This window comes from Oryx dammah, unplaced genomic scaffold, assembly GCF_014754425.2.
Source record: "Oryx dammah isolate SB20612 unplaced genomic scaffold, SCBI_Odam_1.1 HiC_scaffold_29, whole genome shotgun sequence".
Lineage (NCBI taxonomy): Eukaryota > Metazoa > Chordata > Mammalia > Artiodactyla > Bovidae > Oryx > Oryx dammah.
Genome location: NW_024070213.1, coordinates 24,157,037 through 24,183,735, shown reverse-complemented (window position 1 = coordinate 24,183,735; position 26,699 = coordinate 24,157,037). Strand labels below are relative to the sequence as shown.

The window sequence follows — 26,699 nt, the reverse complement described above, 5'->3', positions numbered from 1 at the left end:
AGGAAGAAATTGATATTATTTTCACTGACTTATATGCATATACCCCTGTTTTAGAAGACTTCTAGAGAAGGAGATCTAACAGAATTTGGCAATCCTTCATAAACATGTTCTGAAAAATCAGTGCCATGTCTGTGAAATACATCCTATTACTTGAAGGTGATCTGCTCTTGGAACTTAAATTTCCAAATAAATGTATTTTAGAGCCATTTGATTATGCTCACTGATCATTTCGAAAATGATGTCATCAGCAAGCACTATACTCACGGTATGACATAGTACCCATGTTCCCATAACTCTGGGATTTTTAACATTAATAATGTTCAAACTTGAAAATCTTGAAATGATGCAAATTTCTTATTATTTCCCTTTTTTTCAAGATATAAAACCTGCTTTCTATATTTTTCTTCTATTTTTGCTAGGACAGGATAATTATTAGATTGTTGTTTAGCTATTAAGTCATGTCTGACTCCTTTGCGACCCCCTGGACTGTAGCCCGCCAGGCTCCTCTATCCATGGAGCAGGATACTGGAGTGGGTGGCCATTTTCTTCCCGAAGGGATCTTCTCAGCCCAGGGATAGAACCCGCATCTCCTGCACTGGTACCACGGAGCCACCAGGGAAGCCTAATTATTAAGTAGGCTCAGATAAAACTTATTTTAAGTTAGAATATGTTCATAAAACAATAAAGCTCTTTCATATTTTAACTGTAAATTTATGTAAAATGGCTACTTATTTCAGACATCTAATGTAAAATACAAATACCCTTGATATAAATATATAAATAGTTGTTTTAGTAATTTTTAATATCTCAATACATGCTAAGCCGCTTCAGTTATGTCTGATGTCCTACTCTTTGCAACCCTATGAACTGTAACCCACCAGGCTCCTATGTCCATAGGATTTTCCAGGCAAGAATATGGGAATGGGTTGTCATTTCTTTCTTCAGGAGATCTTTCAACCCAGGAACTGGACCCACATCTTTTAAATCCTCTGCATTAGCAGGTGGGTACTTTACCACTAGCGCCACCTGGGAATATAAATAAATGCCTGAGACAGAATATCAAATGTATGTAAAATTTGACCTTGTATCTATTATTTTTACACTCAGTTGCCAAAGTTTTATAAAGGTCATAACACAGAATGCATTTAACACAAGCTTTTTTCTTTCTTTGTTATGTTGTCTTCATTTTTAAAAAATCTTCCAGTTAGTTACTAAACATTTGATGTTTCACTGTCCGCTAGTTTATTCAACTTGACTAGAAGGTGGACAAGGCAAATAAGATCAAATTAGATGAGTAGTTTTTGCTATTGTTAATGTGATAAAGTTTGGGGGAGGAGAACCAAGCTTATGTCTAAATGGAAATTACACATGCTTCAAGAATTAGTGGGACAGGAATTCCAGAAATCTATTTGGCTTATGGCTGACAAGCCCTTAGGGGAAAAAAACAATAAAAATAAAATTTTAAAAAATACATGCTTGAGTCAGTAAGAAAGGCTGAGCTATCAAAGGAATAGAAATTTATTTTTCTTTTTTCTGAAATATTTTATTGGAGTATAGTCGATTTACAGTGTTGTATTAGCAAAGTGAATCAGTTATGCATATACACATATCACCTCTTTTTAAGATTCTCTCCCCATATTTTTGAATATATCAGGAAAGGTGCTGAGGTTGGCAGGAGTAGTACCTGGTGGAATGGGGGAGATGTCTAAAAGGGAAATGTAGACCTTGGAAGGGCAGAGGTGGTATCAGAAGAACTAGGGTTCCACAGCTCATGCCCCACTAGGTAGTCTGAGAAATACTGAGTGAGCACTTTGTAGGAAGAAGGTGGATGCTTTGTGTGCCTCTATAATTGGAATTATTATTGTAAATATGAAGTTATTTATACCATGGATGAGTGAAACCCAAAGAAACAGTGAATATTCAGAACAGTATTTAGCATACAATTGTTGGTCAATAAATGTTCATGGAGAGAAAGAATGGATAATTGTTGAACATGTATGAAAGATGACAGGTAATCATAGCTAGAAACCTGTATGAATAAACTGCTCAACAATATTATATCATGAAGTTAAATTAAAATCACTTTCTTATGGGAATGATCTGATCAGTAGATGAGAGCTAGAGCTGATTTGAAAATATTTTGCCACATGTAATAAATTATTACATAATCAAGTTATGATGACAGGAGACCTAAAGTCAACTTGGGTATAGCAAATTTTACTTTTTAAGAAGAAAACGAATGTATTGCAGTGTTAATTACAGACCTTAATGACACATCCCACACACATGGACAGTTACATGTGGGTAAAGAAAACAACTCTATACCAGACTAAATGAAACAGGGGGTGCAATTAGTTTTAATAAAATAATATTTTACATTTAAATTTTGCTTTATAGTTTACAAAGAGATTTCACAGATTATCTCATTGATAGATAATGTAATCCCGGGAGGGGAAAGTGATTATAAGTCTCATTTTTGCCGAGAGATTGTGTGACTAAGTGATTGTGGGCAAGTTTTCTTCATGTTGCCTTGTTTTATTGATAACTCTCACATGTTTTTCATCAAATATTTGGTTTTCTTTAGCCCAAGGCATATACTTAGTATGCGTGTGTGCTCAGTCGCGTTCAACTTTTTTGCAACCCCATTGACTATAGTCAGCCAAACTCCTCTGTCCAAGCTCCAGTATACTGGAGTGAGTTGCCATTTCCTCCTCCAGGGGATCTTCCTGACCTAGGGATCGAACCCACATCTCCTGTGTCTCCTGCACTGGCAGGCAGATGCTTTACCTGCTGAGCAACTGGGGACACACATACTACATCTTGGACTTCCCTCGTGGCTCAGCTGGTAAAGAATCCACCTGCAATGTGGGAGATCTGGGTCTGATCCCTGGGTTGGGAAGATTCCCTGAAGAAGGTAATCGCTACCCACTCCAGTATTCTGGCCTGGTGAATTCATGGACTGTATAGTCCATGGGGTCTCAAAGAGTCAGACAGGACTGACTGACTTTCACTTTCACTATACTACATGTTATTAAATAGCTATTGAAACTTAGAAACAACGTTCACTCAACATCTCTTCCTAGCCATCGTTTTGCTTCAAAGTGATAGAAATCTATAAAGGCAATACACCTTTAATAATAGTACAGCACATTTTGTCATGAGAAGTTTGCTCCTTCAGAAATTATCATGAAACAGATTGAGGGCTAAATATGAAATGCTAAGCTCTCCAGTTAAAGAAGAAGCATCATTTTATTCAGATCAACCCTTGACAGACAAAGCAGAAGAAACAGCTTAACAATTACTCAACTTTGTTTTCAGTCATAGTAGTACATTTCCTGGCTCGGGATTCAGGCAATTTATGGAGGGGATGGTATGGCATAGTCTGCTTCGCTAATAACTTTCTTAGCAGGATAATAGATTTTCTAGAAGGATAATAATCACATTCTGAGGCCTTCCTCTATAGAAGCTTCGTCATTTTTATAACTTTCATAGGGTTTGGTATCTCACAAACACAAAAATTTTTTAAAAAGAGAAACAACATCCCCTTGGGCAAATGAAGTAAGCTCCTTAAAATTATGTTAACAGTTAATGTTGTTCCACCATATCTTTATTCAGATACTCTACTAAATTAAATAAAAAGGAGAGAAAAACAAACAAAACTCTTATCTTTAGGTATGCTTTTCCTTTGCAAAACTAATTTCACAGAACAGTCCGATATGTAATAACGGGCCTCTAGGGGAGGTAATTTTTTATTCAACTTGACACGCAAGTTATGAGTAATTAATTATGTCTTCTGTTTACACTTTGTCAGATAAGAGTATTAAACAGAAGAGCTGAGAGGAACACAGAACCCTGCCACTAATCTGTTTAATTTGCAAATCTAATGCAATCAGAGGAAGACATTAGTGTTAAAATTGTTTTTGTCCAAGTGGTATCTTTCACGGGGTGGCGGGGGGGGGGGAAGGCCTGTCTGAGGTGTAAATGTCACATGTTGGAAGCAAGTCACCGAATTCCATGCAGGTTTCTAAAGCCAGCGCAAAATCTCTCGTGCTTCTAGCACTGACTCTGAAAGCTCTGGATACACAAACACCGAAACCCAGGCCCCCCGCATCAGCACATTCCACTCCTTTCAGCTCTGTGCAATTATCCAACAAAGCGCAGACACCACAGATCCACTAAACTGAAGAAGGTGATAAACAAAAGTGCAAATCTGACACTTGTGAACTTGCAGGAATCCTCTGACAGTCAGCAGACCTTGGTCGGGGAACATGTGACTCATAGGCTGATTGACAGAGAAGAGAAACTGCAGGAAAATTGGGGGATGCATGGGAATCAGTTGTCCCCAGGGCTACTCCAGTCCCCACACTTGCATGGGTGCTAAGCCGCTTCAGTCGTGTCCCACTCTGTGTGACTCCACAGACTGTAGCCCACCAGGGTCCTCTCTCTGTGGGATTCTCCAGGCAAGAACGCTGGAGTGGGTTGCCGTCCTCCAGCAGACCTTCCTGACTCACAGGTCGAACCTGTGTCTCTTAAGTCTATCTGCATTGGCAGGTGGGTTTTTTTACCACTACTGCCACCTGCGAAGCCCACCCCATCTCCCACTTCTCTCCAAATGGCAGTCCTCACCAAGGACTTCAAAACCGATTCAGTCAGTTGCCTGCGTCTTGGGATATTTCTAGAGGAAGAGGCAGAGGTTGTAATCTAGAGAGTGGGGGAGTAAAAGCTGTGTCAGAGTTTTCACAAAAAACAATATGGGATAGTGTGCAAAGGTTCTGTGGTCAGTTGAAGGTTTCCTTCTGAACTGTTTCATTCAGTACCTCTCTGGAACTCAGTTTCCCCATTACTAAACTGGTGATGCTCAAGATTAGATAAGGATGCCCTCTAAACAGCAGCTACCCAGTAAATGGTAGTGATTTTCAGTTATCATTACCATCGTTCTCAGCAAACCAGTGAGGCTTGGAGGAACTTCTGACTTCTGCCGGTTGCTTCCTTTGGGACAAGCCTTATGCAACACAATTTGTAGTTCACTGATTTCTGAGTTGGCAGGATGTTGAGGTACTGGGTTGCCCAAAATGTTCCTTTGGGTTTTTTCATAAGTGTGTGCGAGCGAGTGCTCAGCTGTGTCTGACTCTTTGCCATCCATGGGCTGTAGCCCACCAGGCTCCTCTGTCCATGGAATTTTCCAGGCAGGAATACTGGAATGGGTTGCCATTTCCGCCGTCAGGGGATCTTCCCGACACAGGGATCCAACCTGCATCTCCTGCATTGACAGGCAAATTCTTTACTACATAAGGGCTTACAGAAAAACCAAAATGAAATTTGTGGTCAATCCAATACATGAAAGAGAGGTTTAGATTCTTTATTTAGTTTTGACTAGCAACACATAATTTTAACTGAAGCATTTTTAAGTGAAGTATAAAACTGCAGAAGAAATTTTACATGTATAGGATAATATACATGTGAGTAATAATTACTATGATAAACATGGCAATTTTTCAGTCACATGTGGAGGATATAAATTTGAAAGTATGCTGACAGTTACAACTTATCTCTGCAAAAAAAAAATCCATTTATTTTCCATTTATCTCTAAAGAATGCATAAAGATTAATGCCTAAACAACATGATCCAGGGGAGTTTAAGCCTAGGGACTAATTTACCAAACTACCCAAGCAACAGAGGATTATTTTATCTAATTAAGACAGAGCACAAGTATTTAGAATTGAGCATTTGCATTTAATAGCAAATTCAGAATTATAAAAGCAATTAAAGCTAAAATGAGGTATAATTTTTTTTTTTTCTGCACACCACTGCTGAGCTAAAACTCATTTTAATGTTTGCCTTTGTAGCACTACTGAACAGAAGGTTATGAATAAAAGCTCATGGCTGGGCAAAACCACCTCACTCCCATCCGCCCTGTTTCTATTCAACTCTCCTAACCAGGACTTACATTTTCTCACATTCCTGTGTTTGCTCCTGTTTCTTCAATCTGGAATGTTTTCTTTAACCTTGTCTGAGCTTCAACAGACAAGGTTTAGATCAAAATCTGTCTTCGTTCATGAAACCAGTGCTCCCTCAAGCCTAAGTGTGTTCTCCCTTATCTGAAGAGAAAGACATTTGGCTGGATAGAGGTGTCTGTCTCATTGCTTTGCAAATTAGTGTGTTACTACTTCAGGGTTCTTTTACAGTGGTAAGTCATATACATTTAGCTCTTTAGCATGTAACATGTTTATGTTATTTTTCCCTTATTTGACAGACTTCCTGAGGACATAACTTTTGTTTGTTTGTTTCTTTATACATATACATATTCATTTATTTATTTGGCTGCACCAACTCTTAGTTGCAGCATGTGGAATCAACTTCCCTGACTAGGGTTCAAACCTGGGCCCCCTGCCATGGGAGTATGGAGTCTTAGCCACTGGACAACCAAGGAAGTCCCATAACTTTGTTTTCTACTCTTAAAAATAATGAACACAGCACTTTTCTTTTATGTACAGTTAAATACCTGTTTGATGAGAGGTTAGTTGAAATATTTAAATGTCTATTCACCTTCATATATCCTCCATTCATCGCCCCTGTTTTGCTAAAGCCTCCCAAGCTGTTCTTTAACTTACTATTTCATTTTGATTTATTTATATTATTTCCAGATATGCCATTTAATAATTGCTAAAAGAATGGAAGAATGACATTACTTCATCCAAGTATTTTGTCCTAATCTCCCCAAATGGTAGTTTCCACAACTCCATTCTCAACTGATTTTCTAAAGAGTCATGAAAATGTTGTCTATAACATTGATTGGATGGGAATTATGACTACGAATGCCTTAACATTTGCTCCTTTCCAGGATTCAGTAGCTATCTCGCAAGATCATTGTTCAACATGCTACCTTTCTCATAACGCATTTGAGTTTGCAGCTAATCTTATTATATTGAAGTCCTTGTGTGTTTTCCTTATTTTTTTTTCACATTTGCTTAGATGGCTTTCCTTTCCCTGCACGTATAATTACTGTCTTTCACATACAGTCCTCATCACTAAAAGTCTGTATCAATTAGTCGGTTAAAATACTTAGCAGAGTGCCAGGCACAGAAACAAAGAGAAGAAAATAATACAAACTAAACAAAGTTATTTAACCTTTTTATTTGGAAAATTATAGATTTATAGGAGGTTGCAAAGAAATGTACAGGCAGGTCCCATGCACCATTCACCCTGGCTCCTCCAAGGTTGATATTTTGCATACCAAAACAAGAAAATATCCCCAACAAGGAAATACTCAAACTAAGAGATTGACATTGGTAAAATCCACAGAATTTACTAAGATTCCACAAATGATAATGTCCTCATCTGTGTGTGTATATGTAGATCTACACACTTTGATCACATGTATAAATTCACGTAACTCTCACAATGATCAAGATACACAGTGGTTCACTTATCATAAGCCTCTTTCATGCTATGCCTTCGTGGTCATGTACACTTCCTCCTCCACCCCACTTAACTCCTAATCCTTGGGAACCAGCAATTTGTTCTCCATCTCCATAATTTTGTTGTTTCTAGGGTGCTGTATAAACGGAGGGCTTCCCTGGTAGTTCAGATGGTAAAGAATCTGCCTGCAATATGGGTGACCTGGGTTCGATCCCTGGGTCGGGAAGATCCCCTAGAGAAGGGAATGGCAACCCACTCCAGTATTTTTGCCTGGAGAATCCCATGGACAGAGGAGCCTGGTGGGCTACAGTCCATGGAGTCGCAGAGTCGGACACGACTGAGTGACTAACACTTTCATTTTCATATAAATGAAATTATACATTTTGCAACATTTTGAGAGTGGCTTTTTTCAGTCAGCATGATTTCCTTGTGGTTCACTCAGGTTCCTGTGGGTTTCAATAATTTATTCTTCTTTGTTGCTGAGTAATAATATCACATGGTACCAAAAATACCACCGTTTGTTTAACCATTCACTTACTGAAGGTCATTTTGGTTATTTGCAGTGTTTGGCTAGTACAAACCAAGCTACTATAAACATTCCTATACATTTTTGACAAAGATAATTACAATTCCTCTTACAGCTAACTTGTGTTGTTTAGAACAGAAGTTTTCAGAGATGGATGACATGGGCAAGGAGCTAGTGACTCCATACTGCATCAAACATGCCTGTTAGTACATTCAGGAAGGAGTAGCCATCTGTCCTGCTTTTCCTGGACAGATCAGGCCAATTTATGTCTGCTGTCCTGGCATAATGATCCCTTTCAGTCTTGGAAGGACCCCAGTTTGTATGATAAATTGTATCATACCAACTCGGATTCACACTTCTTTTTTTTTTTTAATGGAAGTATAGTTGATTTATAATGTTGTCTTAGCTTTAGGTGTACAAGATTCAGATTTCTTAAAGATTCCAAGCATTTCTGTACCTGCTTGAGAGCGACAGAACTGCATTTTTGTAGACTGCTGTAGAGTGATGCTAGAGTCAAGAAGTGAGATAGTCTTTGTGCAATGAAAGATGTCTTGCTGAAGCTGCTACTGTTTCTGTTGTTGTTCTTAGTTGCTAAGTTGTGTCTGACAGTTTGCAACCCCATGGATTATAGCCCATGGGAGGCTCCTCTGTCCATGGGATTTTCCAGGCAAGAATACTGGAGTGGATTGTCATTCTGTTCTCCAGGGGATCTTCCCGACCCAGGGATTGAACCCATGGCTCCTGTGTTGGCAGGCGCGTTCTTTATAACAGAGCCCCCAGGGAAGCCCCTCCATTGCTTCTACCTCCTCCTTCTCTGCTAGAACATGTTTCTTCTTATGAATCAGCTTTATTGGGGATAGCTTTCAGGCTCGTGTCTTAGCTCCTATGTCTTGGCTAACGTCACAGCTGAAGCATATTCTTTCCAACCATTGCCATTTTAGAAGTAATTACAGGGAAAGATTCTGATAGGTTTGGCTTAGATCTCATGCCAATCTCAAAGACAGTGGTGGGGTGCAGTCCTCATTGGGTTTAGCTCAGGTCAGGGTTCACCCCTCGACTGATCACTCTGCCCAGGACATTAAGGTCAAGGAGGACCCTTTCCAATCATAAAAATCAAATCAAAAAGGTGTTTTCCTCAAAAGATGGCAGGTGGTGGAGAAGATGGCAGACTTGGCCACTGGAAAAAATAATGATTTGGGCAGTCACTGTAATTTGCGTCTTCGATGAAGAAGTCAGTACAAAGTCAGTACACCATCAGATGACACACAGCTAGAAGAGCAGAGCCAAAGTTCAACCCTGTATCTTTTTGACTACAGAGTTTATTGTTGTGTTGTTGTTATTGATCAGTTGGTAAGCCATGTCCAACTCTGCAACCCCATGAACTAAAGCATGCCAGGCTTCCCTATCCTTCACTATTTCCTGGAGTTTGCTCAAACTCATGATGCCATCCAACCACCTCATCCTCTGTTACCCACTTCTTCTCCTGCTCTCAATCTTTCCCAGCATCAGGGTCTTTTCCAATGAGTCCGCTCTTCCCAACAGGTGGCCAAAGTATTGGAGCTTTGGAAGTGTTGGAAGAGTATTGGAAGAGTCATTCAGGGTTGATTTTCTTCAGGACTGAGCCTATACTCTTAAGTTTTTTAAAAAGTCTTTATTGAACTTGTTGCAATGTTGTCTCTGTTTCATGGTGGGTTTTTTTTTTTTTTTTTTTGGCCCTGAGGCATTTGGGATCTTAACTCCCCAACTCGGGATCAAACCCACACCACCTGCATTGGAAGGTGAAGTCTTAACCAACAGACTGCCAGGGAAGTCCTTATTCTTATTTTTTTTTTATGCATGATATTTAACTATGGAAAAATAGAAAATAAATGCCTGTCAACATAGCCTTTGAAGTTTTTCTGTGACTAATTCTGAGCTAATCATGCTAATGGAAGGCACACATATAGGTGATGATCCCCAGCAGTTCATGGTCATAATCAATATGTATGATTATCCACGTCCTTCACTGGTGCAAACACAACTGGGACTTGAATATAATTGACCCTCAGACCCGTGGCTTAATTCATAAATTGAAGAGAACTGAAAACATTCAGGTCTTGTAAAAATTATCATAATACATTTAAGTGAAAAGAGCATGCTAAAATAGTAGGACAATTTGATGCTATTTTTTCTTTTTACTTACCCACTCAGCTACACAGACATGGGGAAAAAAAATTGGAATGATATATCCCCAGATGGTAGTTATTTTAGAATTGAATGTGTAGGAATGACAACGTTCTTCCCTTTCTGCTGGTTGTATTTTATACATTTTCCACAGTGAACATGTATTAGTTCTCAAATTTTTAATCTATTTTAGAAAATTCTTGTGTTTGGTGATGCATGCCTGATTCAGACTTATTTCAAATTAAGAACTCCCTACTTCAGAACCACAAGAAATCACATGGTTTTAAAAAAAGGCTAATTGAAGCCCTCAACATAGCAACAAGAATTTCAATGAAACAGTCTTATTAGATTTCCAACTAGCCTTCAAAAAATAAATAAAAAGATGTGGCAGCAATCAAATGCAGAAAAGAATTAGAAATACAGTTGTCTTTTGTCAAGTGCAAATAGACAAAAAAAATAAATTCAAGGAAGGAAGCTGGAACACGTCTAAAGGTAGGGGGCTTATTTTTGCAGATTTAAGTTTTACCTAATTAAAAAGAAGTCCCTTATCAATTGCTTCTTTTTAATTAGGTAAAACTGTTATGTCACTCAACCTTGAATATTCATTGGAAAGACTGATATTGAGGCTGAAGCTCTAATACTTTGGCCACCTGATGAGAAGAGCCAACTCATTGGAAAAGACCTTGATGCTAGGAAAGACTGAGGGCAGGAGGAGAAAGGGGTGACAGAGGATGAGATGGTTGGATGGCATCACCAGCTCAATGCACATAAGTCTGAGCAAGCTCCATGAGATAATGAAGGATAGGGAAGCCTGGCATGCTGTAGTCCATGGGGTCGCAAAGAGTTGGACACAACCTAGCAACTGAACAACAACTGATAAGCTAAATTTTCAGGATTAAGTCCACAGTTCCGTCTAGTCAAGGCTATGGTTTTTCCAGTAGTCATGTATGGATGTGAGAGTTGTACTGTGAAGAAGGCTGAGCACCGAAGAATTGATGCTTTTGAAGTGTGGTGTTGGAGAAGATTCTTGAGAGTCCCTTGGAATGCAAGGAGATCCAACCAGTCCATTCTAAAGGAGATCAGCCCTGGGTGTTCTTTGGAAGGAATGATGCTAACGTGGAAACTCCAGTACTTTGGTCACCTCATGTGAAGAGCTGACTCATTGGAAAAGATTCTGATGCTGGGAGGGATTGGGGGCAAGAGGAGAAGGGGACGACAGAGGATGAGATGGCTGGATGGCATCACCGACTCAATGGACGTAAATTTGAGTGAACTCCGGGAGTTGGTGATGGACATGGAGGCCTGGCGTGCTGCGATGCATGGGGTCGCAAAGAGTCGGACACGACTGAGCGACTGAACTGAACTTAAATCTAAGTCCTTGCAATCATTTTTGAACGGTTTTGATAATACCAGAATCTTCATATCATAAATTCCAAGTAGTTATCCATCTTGAGTGAGGCCTATAGTTATTTCTGAAGGACTAATTAAAAAGTATAATTTAGCTCGGGGAAACCGTGGAAGAAAGTCCCCATGATGATGCAAAATTAACTTGGCCACATCTAATCTCTATATTTATATGTAAATAACTCTATAATAAGCCAGCTTTTTCTAAAATCCTTTAAGGGAGAACCACATGACTTACTGTTTAATAATACATTACAGACATTATACAATTCCCTTGGCTTTTTACTATTCACCTTATTAATCCACTTAACATTCAGAAAATTAGAAGTCAATTTTTCTTCCTAGATAAAATCTAGGCATTTTTAGTACATCCAAGTAATAAGGGATTTCTTATGGTAATGCTGTCAACACTTATGGTAAAAATGATGCTTACTACTTTGTGGCACTTGTTAAGACACTCCATTTTTAGGATTACTCTTTAGTTTTCAGCACAACATCAAAGTAAACAGACATCCCAAAGCAATATTACTAGACTATATTTTCTTGACCACCAAATTGACTTCAATAGGAAAACATGATGTATGACAATTAGCCAAATTCTGAGGAACCACACAGAGACAGAAAGAGACTCATATAATTGTGTTCTTAGAGATTTCTAGAAATTTTGCTTTGATACTAAAAAAGAAAGAAAGAAAGAACTGTTAAACTTAAAAAATAATAATTTATCTGGACTTCTCTGGAGGTCCAGTGGTTAAGACTCCATGCTTCCACTGCAGGGGGCACAGGTTCTATCCCTGGTCAGGGAACTAAGATACCACATGCCATCAGGGGTAGATAAAACAAACAAACAAATAAATAAATAACTATAGATTTCAATTTTAAAAAAGCACAAATCTTAAAAAATCTATTAATCATAGAATTATTAATATTATTTTCATACTCTCCACATGCATTTCTCCTTATCATAAATCCATGGAAGGGGAAAATCCTTTTTAAGCCATTTATGTGAGTGTACAAGTTATCTGATCACAATTTTCCTCTGTTTTTGACTCTTGAGAAGATATTGAATTATCAACAAACAAAAAGAAAATTGGTCATAGAGAAAAGTAATTGCAAGTAACTAAAAATCCCACTCTTTACCAATACAGGGGTAGACTGTGGACAAAATGTAGTATATTACAAGACAATGTAATACCTTTCAATTCTCTAGCAGAATAGCATAAGGAAAAATAGCATGTGTTTTATGCATATAGTTTTATATTTTAGTCACTGGTGTACATGTACTAACATTTTAATGACTACAACACTAATTCAATCAGACTATTTAATGGTCTGTCCATGTCTGGATAATGAAATATTTATTATCTAGTATTCAATTGAATATGAAAATTACCATTGTTTCTATATAAAATGACCTATTGGAATCTTATACAAGAGAAGACATTCATTATCTAAAATCCATTAAAAATTTTCTGGGAGATACTAACACGTATTTTTTAAAATATATATATATATATAATTTTAAGGAATAAGGGAATCATAGCTTTCAATTACTGAAGGAAAATAATAATAATCTGAGTTTCAATCAGTCATGTGAGTTTCTGAAAATGTTTTTAGTGGTCTACATCCTGAGCACATTAATATGCATGGTGAGAGAAAAATAAAGGAAAAGTTTTATTTTAAAAATTATTTTTATTTTTTGATATTCTCAAATTGTAGAACCAAGAACACATTTTTGGATTTGAAAAACTCCAAAACCACTTTGTTTGGAAATTAAAGTAAATTGTATGCATAGTCAGTGAATAAAATAGAGAATAAGTGATCAGAAAGGCTGAGTTTTTACTTTACTACAGATGAGAATTTGCCACAGAGGGGAACACATCCATTGCTTGAATATACACCATCTGTCAGTACTTTATTCTGACAATACAATAGCAAGGGGGAAAATGTATGAAGAAGCTTATCTTAATGTTCAAAAGACTTCATTGTCACTGTGGTAATAAAACCTCTGCTTCCTCCACAAGACTGATAAAATAGCATTTCAAGATTATCTGCCCGTTCTGACTCCACTCTCTCCCGGAGCCTTGCTCAGCACTGCGCGCCTGATGGACTCTTCCTCCTGGTTCATGTCACTGTGCCCGGAACTTGCACCTGCTTACAACCTGCTCTTCCTCTGTCTCAAGCCTGTCCCATAACTCCTGTTTGACCTTTCTCACTCCGTGTATTCATTCAATGTTCATTCATATATTCAACAAATATTTTACTGAGCATCTACCCTGGACTAGGCACCCTTCCAACAGCCGGAGATACAGCAGTCAGCAAAAAAAATAAAGATGTTGCCTTCATGGAACCTACATGCATTCCAGGAGAGGAGTTAAGTCATAATAAAGAGTTGGTATAATGTCATGGAGGGAGTAATACCTTTTCTTAAGAATCTGAACCTGCATAAAAGTGGTAGTATTTTGGAGTGATGGGGTGATTTTAGATTGGCTGCTTGGGAAAAACATGTTGAGGAATTTTCTTTGAGCAGAGATGGGCGCTCTTGATGGTTCATCATGGAACTTGAGAAGAAAGAGAACTGTCTTTTGCCCAAATGGCTACTATGGCCATGAAAGAGAAGAATGGCAATAGGCAAAACTTTTGGGCTGCTGTAAACAGCTTACAGTGGTGTGATAGAGGGCTGAGGACAAGACAGAGCAATGACAAGCTTCTCACATACTATCTTTATAGCCTGACAAGTCTGTTGGCAAGCAATTGTTCTGAACATTCAAGAAAGCAGGAACAGTCACAACATAGTCCCATACTAAAATAAGACAGGGATAGAAATAATATGTGAAAGATACAGCCAGAGCCAGCTTACCTCAACACCAAACCAAACAATGAAATGACTGCTCCAAAGTGGAACAGTTACCTCTCAGCTGACAGCAATTCTTCCATTAATGACCAATTGGCAGTCATATTAGATAAATAGTAGCTTGCTTCCCTGGTGGCTCAGAGGTTAATGTGTCTGCCTCCAATGTGGGAGACCTGGGTTCGATCCCTGGGTTGGGAAGATCCCTGGAGAAGGAAATGGCAATCCACTCCAGTACTCTTGCCTGGAGAATCCCATGGACTGAGAAGCCTGGTAGGCTACAGTCCACGGGGTTGCAAAGAGTCGGACATGACTGAGCGACTTCACTTTCACTTTAAGCATTAAATTACATGACCTTTGAAAAGTATAGTTTTATATTCAATGAAATATACTGAACAAAATTGTTCTAAGTCAAGTCATATATTAAGACAATGATATTTGAAAAATAATGTTAAAATTAATTTTCCATCTTTTTAATAAAGACCGAAGAAATTTTTATATGTACAGTTACCAAACCCAGAGTTGGCATAACCCATAAAATAAGGAAAACATATACATTTTTTTCTTCCAAGAAAGCTGACCATCAGCCCTTGGAAAGAAAGCAGGGAATAGTTGCTCTCCTTCATGCAAATTCTTCAGATTCTGAGATTTAGATTATGATTGATCTTACTGTTATGTTTTCCCTATCATTAGGGTTACTTTCCTCATAAAAAAGAGAAACAAAGAAAAAAGTGTCTTAGTGTACAAGCATATTGTTTCTTAAGGTGTATTCACTATTTCCATGAAGCATTTTATAGTGAATACACCTTAAGAAATAATACACTTGTACACTAGACACTTTTTTTCTTTATGTCTTTCTTTTTTAATAAAGAAAATAATCCTAATGATAGGGAAAACATAGAAGTAAGATTTATCATAGTCTAAATTTCAGAATCTGAAGAATTTGCGTGAAGGAGAGCAACTATTCCTTGCTTTCTTTCCAAGGACTGATGTTCAGCTCTCTTGGAAGAAAAAAATGTATATGTTTTCCATATTTTATGGTGTATTCACTATTCCAGTAAATCATTTTGTGGCTTCCCTCGTGGCTCAGATGGTAACAAATCCACCTGTAATGCAGGAGACCCAGCTTCAATCCCTGGGTTGGGAAGATACCTTAAAGAAGGGAGTGGATACCAACTCCAGTATTCTTGCCTGGAGAATCCCCATGGACAGAGAAGGCTTGTGGGCTACAATCAATGGGGTCACAAAAAGTTGAACATAATTGAGCAACTAACATACATACACATACACATGAATCATTTTTAAAAACAGAATTCTGCAGTTAAACTTGGAAAATGTTACACACTATGTCTTCCTTCTGAAAACACAATGAATATTAACATAGTAAATTTTTTAAGAAATCCTGGTACAAAAAATAATAAATTAATTGATATTAGTTTAAAACAAAGTTATTAATAAATAGATTACTTCCCAAATTTAAGTCTGCACAAAGTGTTTATTTTTAACAACATCTGTTAATATTTCAAGTCTCTAGTGTTCCATGGGGTACATTTGGGAAGATGCTGCTTTAGATACCGTTTTAATTGTTCATCTTCTTTGATTTTCCATTAGTTATTTTAATTATCCTGTTTCTTTCTATTTCTGTTTTTAGACACAACATTTACTAAGTGCTTTCTGTATTCTAGGCACTGTTTAAGATATTTTATGGTCATTATCCCAATTATTCCTGACAGTAATCCTCCGAGATAAATATAGCCAATCACCATAGGAACCTCAGAGAAGACAAATAATTTCCCCTACATCCTGCTGCTAGTAAGAGGAACAACCTAGAGAGTTGAGATTGAAATCAGGTCTCTCTGGCCCAACAATATCTATCTTTTTTTTTTTCCTTCTTAAAGTGGTAATTTATTTACTTATTTTTTTTACTAATTTTTATTGGAGTGCATTAGTTTCTGCTGTACAGCAATGTGAATCAGCTCTGTGTTTACATATATCCCCTCTTTTGTGAATTTCCTTCCCACTTAGGTCACATGGAGCACAGAATGGAGCTCCCCATGCTATACAGTAGGATCTCACTAGCTATATATTTTATACATAGTATCGACTGTGTATATATGTCAATCCCAATCTCCCAATTAATCCTACCATTCCCTCCTTTCCCCTTTGGTGTCCATACATTTTTTTCTCTACATCTTATTTGCAAAGTATAAATATAGACAGGGACGTAGATGCTTATCCTAACAAACAAGAGGCCAGTTCTTAACTCTTCAATTCCCAGAAGCATGCCACCCTTCCCAAGCTCTAAGAGACCAACAGACTATTTCCCAATCCAAAGATTTTCCAGACCTTAGTGTACAGGAGGTTGTTTTGACTCTGTTGACAAATCACTCTCACTCAAAACCAGAGCTTGGGTTCCTTGATTCTTATACCTCTCTGGCTATTCCTTCTTCACCTTCCAACGTTCCTTATTAAATGTTAGTGCTCCTCAAAGGTCCCACCCTGGCCCATTGCCCTTCTCTCCTTTGCCCTCTGCTGAAACATTCCCATTCACAACTTCAGGTTTGCCCTTTCCCCTAGATCAGACTCATATCTAACTAAGCACCTGCTTTTTTAGGCAAGTCAAACTCAAGAGGCCCTCCGCTAACCTCATCATACACTGTAGCAGTAGAGGTCCCAGCAGTGCAGGCAGGAGAACCTTCATAGAGTTTAATCAAAAGACTGTTAATTAAGGTGTGGAGCAGAAATAATGTTACTAAATAGGGATGTTAAAGTGCCCAGGGAGAAGCAGCAGTGAGAAGCTGTTATCCTACAGGGACCAAGAAGCTGTTTCTGGAACTTGGCCAGAACTTGGCCTTAATAGAAAGGCTGACTACAAGATTGGAAGAGAGACTGAATCTACTGCCTATCAGGGTCAAGCCAAGGTGGACACTGGGGGAATAAGGACTCTGATGCTTCCTATCAGTCAAACTCACTATAGGCCAAAGGGCAAGGGGACCTGAAGAGGCAGCCTTTATAGGGGAGCTCCCTGGTACTGTGGGTGGAGAAAGGGGTATGCTGATCTGGAGGAGAGAATGGATACCACCAGCCCACTTGGTATCATAATAGTAGCAACATTTCAGGTAAAGGTATCAGTTACTTGGAAAAGACCTTGGACTCCTCTTTCGTTAATTTCCCACATGTAACTAGTCTTGTCATTTTAGCTATTTTGAACACCACCTCTCTTCCTTCAAGGTTTGTATTATATCTCTTAATTGGATCATTACAATAACCTCCTAGCAGTTTAACTGCTTCCCTATCTGGTATACCTTTGAGAAAGCCTTTCCTACAGCCAAAGGCTCTATCAAAAATGCAAATCTTATTCCATTCAGTTTTGATTAAACCTTTCAATAGTCTTCTTCACCTAGAGGGTAAAGACTCTACATTCTGGCACAGCATACAGGAATCTCCTTAAACTGACTTCCATCCCTTGATTTCCATGCATATAAATTTGTATTTTCCTAAATGCTACCATGCTTTTCACAACAGTGGGTCTGAAAAAAAGCAACAAAAGTCTCAGTTTTCTAAATAACAGTTAAATGAGATGATACAAAACAAGAGAAACATTCATAATTTAAATCACATATACATTAGTGTTACAAAAAATAGTTCTGATTTTGTACCTCTACATTGTAGATAAATCACATCCCTACTATTTATATTTGCTAGTAAAGGTGCAAAATGAGCAGATTCATTTGGTTTTAATTTGCTTTATGAGAGAAAACAACATTTTTATTGTTAGAAAAATGAACTGCACAGTATTCCTATTTAGGAAGAGTGGGAAACCAAACAAATGAAGAGCATTCAAGAAGAAACACATTTAAATATAGATAGAAGGTTGGCAATATACTATTTTCATCACACTTTTTTCTTTTGATTCCTTAATTTTCTCTATATTCATTTTCTTACAGAAATTACCATGAGTATTTATCATTTCTAACATAGCCCTTGAACTCAGATTCTTAGTTTCAATTCTGATTCTCTGTTTCTGAAAGATTTTTTTCAAGCATATATCATTTCTCTCTCTTTCGTCTCAATTTCTTGACAAAAAGGAGAGGAAAACTGCTCTCTCCAGAAACCTCTACAACCTTGTTTCAAACATCCTCTTGTTTGTTTGGTGATTTTAGTATATTTAGAAGTAAGAGGAATTGATCTAGAATGCCTAGGGAAAAGAGACACATTTTACTGGAGAATTAGATTCTGAATGAATGAGTTGAGGATGATTTTTCTGACACAGAGATAAGATATGGTTGTATTCATAGAAATAAATTGTAAGGCACCATGTTCAGAGGAAAAAGAAAACTAGAAATCAGCACTCTGAACACCAAGAACAAGCTTAGGAAAGAACAAGCTCATTAATTAGGAGTAATTAGTGATGACAGATTACATAAGAGGTGTTCAAGAAGGTTACTTATACACCCTTTTGAATCACTGATAGAAACAATATGGAACCTGCTGGAACCAACAGCACCAGAAGAGGAGAGGACAAGAGACTTTGTGTTCTGTCTCTGGTTTTGTCCTACCCCATTTACCCTCGTGTTCATTCCACTGGTGCCAAGCTAACCTTGTTTTAGCTTCTCAAATCAGTGACACAAGTGCACATGGAGGCCTCCCACATATTTATTTGGCAGAAGGAGCTGACACCAATGTGGCTCCAGGAGCACCATAGAAGAGTTCTTTAAGGCTTTGCATTGGTTTATGCCCCTGGATTGAACACTACCACAGATATGACTAACACTAGGCTGTAGAAAAGGCCTCATCTCCTAAAAGCAAAGTTATGGCAAAAACTCAGAGGGATTTCTATTTCTGCATATAGAAGAATGCAGAAATCTTTGTTAGTTCCAGTTGGTACTGGTCACAGAAGAAGGATTATATGGCAGAGGAAGCAAAAATATCACCTGTGTTTCTGCATATTGGCTGAAGTTGTAGGTCATATATAAAGGTAAGGAAAGTTATTCCTCATAGTATTTTAACTCAAACTTCTACAAAATATATCATATTTTAAACATATTATTTATTTTTGGCTACATTGGGTGTTTGTTGCTGATGCAGACTTTCTCAAGTTGAGGTGAGCATGGGCTTCAGTAGTTGTGGCACACGGGCTTAACTGCCTCCCAACAGGTGGAATTCTCACAGACCAGGGACTGAACCCATGTTGCCTGCATTGGCAGGGGGATTCCCAACCACCAGACCACCAGGGAAGTCCTCAACACAAACTTTTAACCAATGACAGTTAATAGCAGTTGGGGTAACAGTGATGAATAAATGAGCAATCCAAAGTATTCTTTTGGAGGGAAATACCATATGGGTATTTCCTTTGCCAACAAATGTCCATCTAATCAAAGTTATTGTTTTTCCAGTAGTCGTGTATGGATATGAGAGTTGGACTATAAAGAAAGCTGAGCACCAAAGAATTGATGCTTTTGAACTGTGTTGGAGAAGACTCTTGAGAGTCCCTTGGACTGCAAGGAGATCAAACCACTCCATCCTAAAGGAAATCAGTCCTGAGTGTTCATTGGAAGGACTGATGATGAAGCTGAAACTCCAATACTTTGGCCACCTGATGTGAAGAACTGACTCATTGGAAAAGACACTGATGCTGGGAAAGACTGAAGGCAGGAGGAGAAGGGGATGACAGAGAGTGAGATGGCTGGATGGCATCAGCAACTCAATGGACATGAATTTGAGTAGGCTCCAGGTGTTGGGGATGGACAGGGAAGCCTGGTGTGTGGCAGTCCAGAGGGTCACAAAGAGTCCAACATGACTGAGTGACTGAACTGAACTGACCATGTAGGTTTTTTGATTTAAGACTTTTATAAGTTCAACTGTGGTGTTGGAGAAGACTCTTGAGAGTCCCTTGGACTGCAAGGAGATCCAACCAGTCCATTCTGAAGGAGATCAGCCCTGGGATTTCTTTGGAAGGAATGATGCTAAAGCTGAAACTCCAGTACTTTGGCCACCTCATGCGAAGAGTTGACTCATTGGAAAAGACTCTGATCCTGGGAGGGGTTGGGGGCAGGAGGAGAAGGGGATGACAGAGGATGAGATGGCTGGATGGCATCACTGACTTGATGGACGTGAGTCTGCGTGAACTCCGGGAGATGGTGATGGACAGGGAGGCCTGGCGTGCTGTGATTCATGGGATCGCAAAGAGTCAGACACGACTGAGCAACTGAACTTAACTGAACTGAATATAAGGGATGGGTAATATATTTTTGGTATAACGATTGCATTGTAATTATAATGATTTAATTCACACAATGCTAATTTCCTCATGTTTTCCTTAAAGATGAGTTCACAACTCAATATTACTGATACTTAACCACATCTCTGTCAAAAACTACTTATACAATGCCAAAAATTTAAATCTTGTTTATTAAACTTCTATCATATGCCTAACACTGCATACAAGGCACAATAGAAGACAAAAACTTACAATGAAAGTGGAAGTGAAAGTCTCTCAGTCATATTCAACTCTTGCCTAGAATTCTCTAGGCAAGAATAATGGAGTGGGTAGCCTTTCCCTTCTCCAGAAGATCTTCCCAACCCAGGGATCGAACCCAGGCCTCCTACATTGCAGGTGGATTCTTTGCCAGCTGAGCCACAAGGGAAGCCCAAAATTTACAATAGACTTGGCTTTATTTCAAAAACATTTACAATGTATTAGGAGTAACAAAACGAACATACTGCTTTTTACCTGTAAAGCTCATCACTACACTATACTATACTTCTGAAAATACAACACCACTGGAACTGTGTACCTGAAGGTATTATATTAGGAAGAAAATGAAAAATAAATATCTGTGCTCACAGCTGTGAGGCATTCTACTGTGCTAAGCTGCTACCAATCACAATGGCTTACACAGATGTACCAACTCTATCCAACACCAAGATCCTTTGGAAACACTAAAGACTCAAGTCAAAATTATGTTTATAAAACAAAAGAATCAATGTACTTATAAATTTAAATACCTGTAAGTTGGATATTTAAATACTAGAACTAGCACTACCTTTAAAAAATAAAGTAAAACTCCCCTTGCTTTAAATTATTTATTCATAGACACATATTTTCTTATGAGCCAAAAAGAGAAACAGGTAAGTCTGAATTTTTTATACTTTCACAGAGCAACAATCTTTCACATAGCAAAGAAGAGAAGCAAACAGATGCTCACACTGGGAAGGATTATCACCCAATTCCCTGTAGAAGTCCAGCCCAGTGAACCTTCTCCAATTTACTAGGGATGTCACATGTAAAAGAGTTTTTCTAATAGGTTGGCAACAACATTTGCCAAGGAAGTCAATTGACAAAGAAATTAATGGTAGCAAACTTCACTGCAAGGAGAATGGTATAAGCTGCTTCAGAAAGATGAAAAGATTATGGTTCAACTGCCAACCTTGTGTGATATAGAATGTGAATGTAAAACTTCAAAAAGGAAAGTGAAGATTTTCTGTGTGTCTGTGCCTGTATGTGTGTGGGGTGGGTGGGGGAGCAGGGAAAGAGAGAGAGAAATGGAGGTGGTGAAGAGAATTAGGGAGAAGAAGAAAGATAAGGGACTTCCCTGGCAGTCCGGTGGTTAAGACTTTGTCTTCTAATGGAGGGAGTGAGGATTCCATCCCTGGTTGGGAAGCTGAGATCTCACATGTCTCATGGACAAAAAAAACCGAGAACATAAAACAGAAGCAATATTGTAACAAATTCAGTAAAGATTTTTAAAATGGCCCACATCAAAAGAGAGGGGCAAGGGAAAGGAAGTGGAGAAAGACAGATAGACCTTGGAAAGTGGGTATTTCTCCTGAATAAATACTATGGTCAGCATGATAACAGTTATGCTTTATAGAATTAAACATAAACTTCTTTTAGAAAATGTAATTGAGGCCCTTTCAAATTTAATGTTCCCCGATTATATATCAAGTAAGAGCAGAGATGAAAGGAAATATAGAGAGGAGGTTCAGAAAGAAAGAAGGTTTCATGCCAAGCCAATGACTTTAGGGGAACCTTCCAGTTGACCACTAATGGGAACCATTTCAGGGAAGGCAGAATTTTAATTCCTATGATGTCATATTCCACAATTTACATCTTCATTGAGAAAATACTGATGTGGAGTGAAGTGATATATGAAGTAATTTTCAAGGAGAGGTTCAGTAAAGATAGGCTGGGCAAGAGAAATTACATTGTTTCCCTGAAATTATGGGAAGATGTATGGAGAGGGAGAATCACCAGATAAATATTAACACTACTCCATTTACGTTTACATATGGGTAGAATGGCTTCCCTGGTAGCTCAGCTGGTAAAGAATCTCCCTGCAATTCAGGAGACCTGGTAAAAAATCCCCCTGCAATGCAGGAGACCCTGGTCCGATTACTGGGTCGGGAAGATCCCCAGAGAAGGGACAGGCTACCCACTCCAGTATTCTTGGCCTTCCCCAGTGGTTCAGATGGTAAAGAAACTGCCTGCAATGCAGGAGACCTGGATTCGATCCCTGTGTTGGGAAGATCCCCCTGGAGAAGAGCATGGCAACCCACTCCAATATTCTTGCCTGGAGAATCTCATGGACTGAGGAGCCTGGCAGGCTACAGTCCACGGCGTCAGAAAGTGTCGGACATGACTGAGCAACTAAGCACAGCACAGCATGTGTAGAACACTTTGAGATTGGTGCGTGTGCACGTGCTCAGTCATGTCAGAGTCTGTGACCCCACAGACGGTAGCCCATCAGGCTCCTCTCTCTGTGGAATTTTTCTAGGCAAGAATACTGAAGTGGGTTACCATTTCCTTCTCCAGGGCATCTATCTGACCCAGGGATAGAACCAACATTCCTGCATCGATTGGCAGCGGATTCTGTACCACTGGGCCACCTTAGAAGCTCAAGTGAGTTTGGTGGGATCCCAGTATATTTGATAACAAAGTTCTTCTTTTGTTTTCTATTTTCATGCCACTATGTATATGAAAGTAGAAATCCTCATAACCAACATTGTGCTTAGGAAACATCAATTATGCAGATATTAACCTCATAACACAAAGTGGGTGACTTAAGCAATTGGATATGCCTGATTAAATGTGTCCATCTCTAAACCATGAACAGAGAACAATGCACAAAGGCTTCCTTACCCAGGCATCTTGAGGCTACAGCAATGAAACTGGTTATAGTCAATCACATAGGGAAATGGGTTTGTTCTGACTCAACACAGATAAACCTTTTTAGATTTCATCACTGAGATTCAACCAACAACTTGGCATTTAATAATGGAATGCTATGTTTCCTTTTTTAATTTTTAAAATTATTTTCTACTAAACTTTTATTTTATGTTGGAATACGGCCAGTTAACAAGGTTGTGATAGTTTCCAGCGGACTGTTTGACTGGCACTTATTCAGGATCTTGAATGCAAAAGCATCTCCAAATTGTGGAAAGATTATGCTGTGAACCAAATTTACTGTGAAATATACTATTTCAAAAATGTAAATACATTATTCTATGTGCCTGGTTAACCACTTTCTTGTCAGTTGTAACAAAATAAGTGAATGAAATAGCATATGCAAAATACCTAGAAGACTGACATAGTGGGTATTCAGTATATATATATGTATATGTATATACATATATGCATATGTATATATACACAGACATATAGGGAAGGGAATGGCTACCCACTCCAGTATTCTTGCCTGGGAAATCCCAGGGACAGAGGAGCCTGGTGGGCTATAGTCCATGTGGTTGCGATGAGTCGGATACGACTAAGTGACTAACACTTTCATGTATATATATCCTTTCTCTGTTATACTTTATATTCAGGAGATATAAAATGCTGCATTTACGTGAAATATAAAATAATGATTTTCTTTACAAGATCATTTGTCCCATGACAGTATTTATTAAATGGCAAGCTTTATTAATGTACTATCATAAGTTACACTAAACTACAAATGTGCAGGAAAACATTTATTATGTGGAACTGGGTGAACATCTATTAGTCTATTCCATCACTGACTGCAATTTCTAATTCCAATATCAAGTTTCTGATTAGAACTCCTGCCACAAATTTTTCCATTTTATTTATGGCACTCTTCCTCCACTCCCAAACTCATCATTTGATCATTTCTGAAATTCTTGCTCAGTATAAAGCATTCAAATAAAAACCTGAGATACTGCCAAAGGTTCAATTTGGATCAGATGTCATATGTGCAAGTCCTAGCTGTTACTTAGTAAAATGTGTGGTTATTCAATTTCTCACTTTGCATTCATGAAAAGTGTTGCATAGATATAATAGACATGACAGAATATGACAAATAGAAATATTAATAGGAACTTCAAAGTTTGTGCGTGTTCATAGAACGTACACATTTATGGTGTCTCCTTAGAGAGCAACCTCTTAGAGTAAAAATATATGACCAAGCTCATTATTTATCAAATTAAAAAAATTATTGATAGCTTCAGAAAATGTAAAAACATATTAAGTATGATTTGGAATCATGTTTAGGCTCTCTATTGCTGGTTCTCCCAGAAACTATTTTTCCTTTTTCCACGAAGGTAAATGAAAATATGGAATATTTAAAACTGGCTGTTCTCAATCCATTGGCTCTGTTCCACTATCTCTTTATCAGACATTCATAATTAATGGTGCGTATGAGCAAGAAGTGACTCTTTGATAAGAAAACGTTTGCATCCATTAATATTTCATCCATCTCTAAGGTAGATAGCGCTGTGGTGCTGAAAGGATAGCTCCTGGTCACCTGTCGACACACTTGAGTTTGCTTTGCCAAAAAAAAAGGACTAAATAACACAACTGAAGTAGGCACCCGGAAGACACGAAGAAAAGGTAATTACCTTCCTTATAACCTCATAACACTTCTCCAAAGACATCTAACTTAAATTTCTTTAAAATTTTTTATGTACAGTATAGTTATCAAACTAGGATTTCTTTTAAAGCAGCCCTTGTCTGGTTTATATTCCCCAAAGTAAAACACTGAGGAAGATATTCCAAAGAAGACACGACAAAGTTAATTATACAGATGTCTGACGCTGAAATTTAGAGGTAGCATCCTCAGTAAATACAGCGAAGGAAAGTCTAGAGACTTTGTAAAGGTTGGAGAGGAGAACGTGGGGAGAGGGGTCCTGCCCAGCCTCAAGCTTACACTCCTTAGTCAAAGACAATCAAGCTCACTCCCCACCCCGGCAGTCCATTTTCGGCCAGGGAGCTCAGCCCCCGGTGTATCATTCCAGCAGAAAGTAAATTAAGACAAAGACTCCACAACCGCGTTGGGGGAGGGTAGAAAGGTGAAGCAGCATTGGGGTGCAGTAGCAACCAGAAGGGAAAGTGACCTCATTTTGTCTGAGGAAGCACCACCGGAGAGCCGACCTTTGATGGAGATGCCGAAGGCTGTCAAAGAGCACAAAGGGTCAAAGCTGGAGGGAGCAAACTTCCTTGTTCTTCCACCCCATCCCTTAAGCCCGCGGGGAACACGCAGAGGCAAGGACAACAAAGCGTGCGCTCCGGCGGCACAGCTGGCGCTGCCGGCAGCCGGGCCATCCCGCCCGCGGGGCGCGCGGCTCCCGGGCGGCAGAGCTAGGGCGCGGGAGTGCAGGCGCAGGCAGGACCGCGGGGGCTGGGGAAGGGGGGGGGGGTCCCCTACCTTGAACAGCACAAAGAGCCAGAGCAGAGGCAGGAGGCGGCGGCCGCCGCGCGTCCTCGTGGGCAGGTGCCCCATCGCGGCGTGGACGGGGAGCCGGGAGTACGGTGGCGCCGCCTGGCTCCGCGGGCGGCTCACAATGGCGAGCTGGGGCTTCAGCCTCAGACCCTGGGCGCCGAGGTTGCTCCGGGAGGGCGCATCCTGCCTTTCCAGTGCCCCTGCGCCTGCTCCCCTTCTGCCTTCTGCACCCGGGATCCTCTAGGAACGCGCCAGGCGCGGCTGTTCTTTAACAGTTAAGGATGGTGAGGGTGGGGATTAGAGTGGGCGAGGCTCTGGCGCGGCGTCCGCGTGGGGAGCGAGAGGCGGGGGCCTTGCGCGCCGCCCGCCGCGGTCCTCCGGCAGCCGAGATACTCACGCTCCGAGCTGCGGACTCGTAAAGTGACAGCAGCCGCGGGGCCCTCCCACCAGGGTCCGCCCGCCGCCTCGCAGCGCTGGACGGCCCCTCACTCCAGGCTCCGCCCCAACGCTTTCCACAGTCTCTGGGACGCAAGAGTTCTTCCCGGACTACTCTTGAGCAACTCATGAGCTGGAAACCCGGGTCCCCTCTAGATCTACCTACATCTGCTACCAGTTGCAGTTAACCCTTGTGGGAGGAAGTGATTGGTTGTGAATGTA

General features: G+C 39.5%; 1 protein-coding gene across 1 annotated transcript in view; it reads right to left on the bottom strand.

The window, feature by feature from the left end:
* The window catches only part of PTPRO (protein tyrosine phosphatase receptor type O), a 277,143-nt gene extending 251,026 nt beyond the window's left edge, over positions 1–26,117 (bottom strand). Inside the window, exon 1 of the mRNA XM_040235255.1 lies at positions 26,028–26,117. Within this exon, the coding sequence (XP_040091189.1) occupies positions 26,028–26,102 (75 nt within the window). The 5' untranslated portion in view covers positions 26,103–26,117. The remainder of the gene's footprint in view (positions 1–26,027) is intronic.
* Positions 26,118–26,699: the final 582 nt, after the last annotated feature.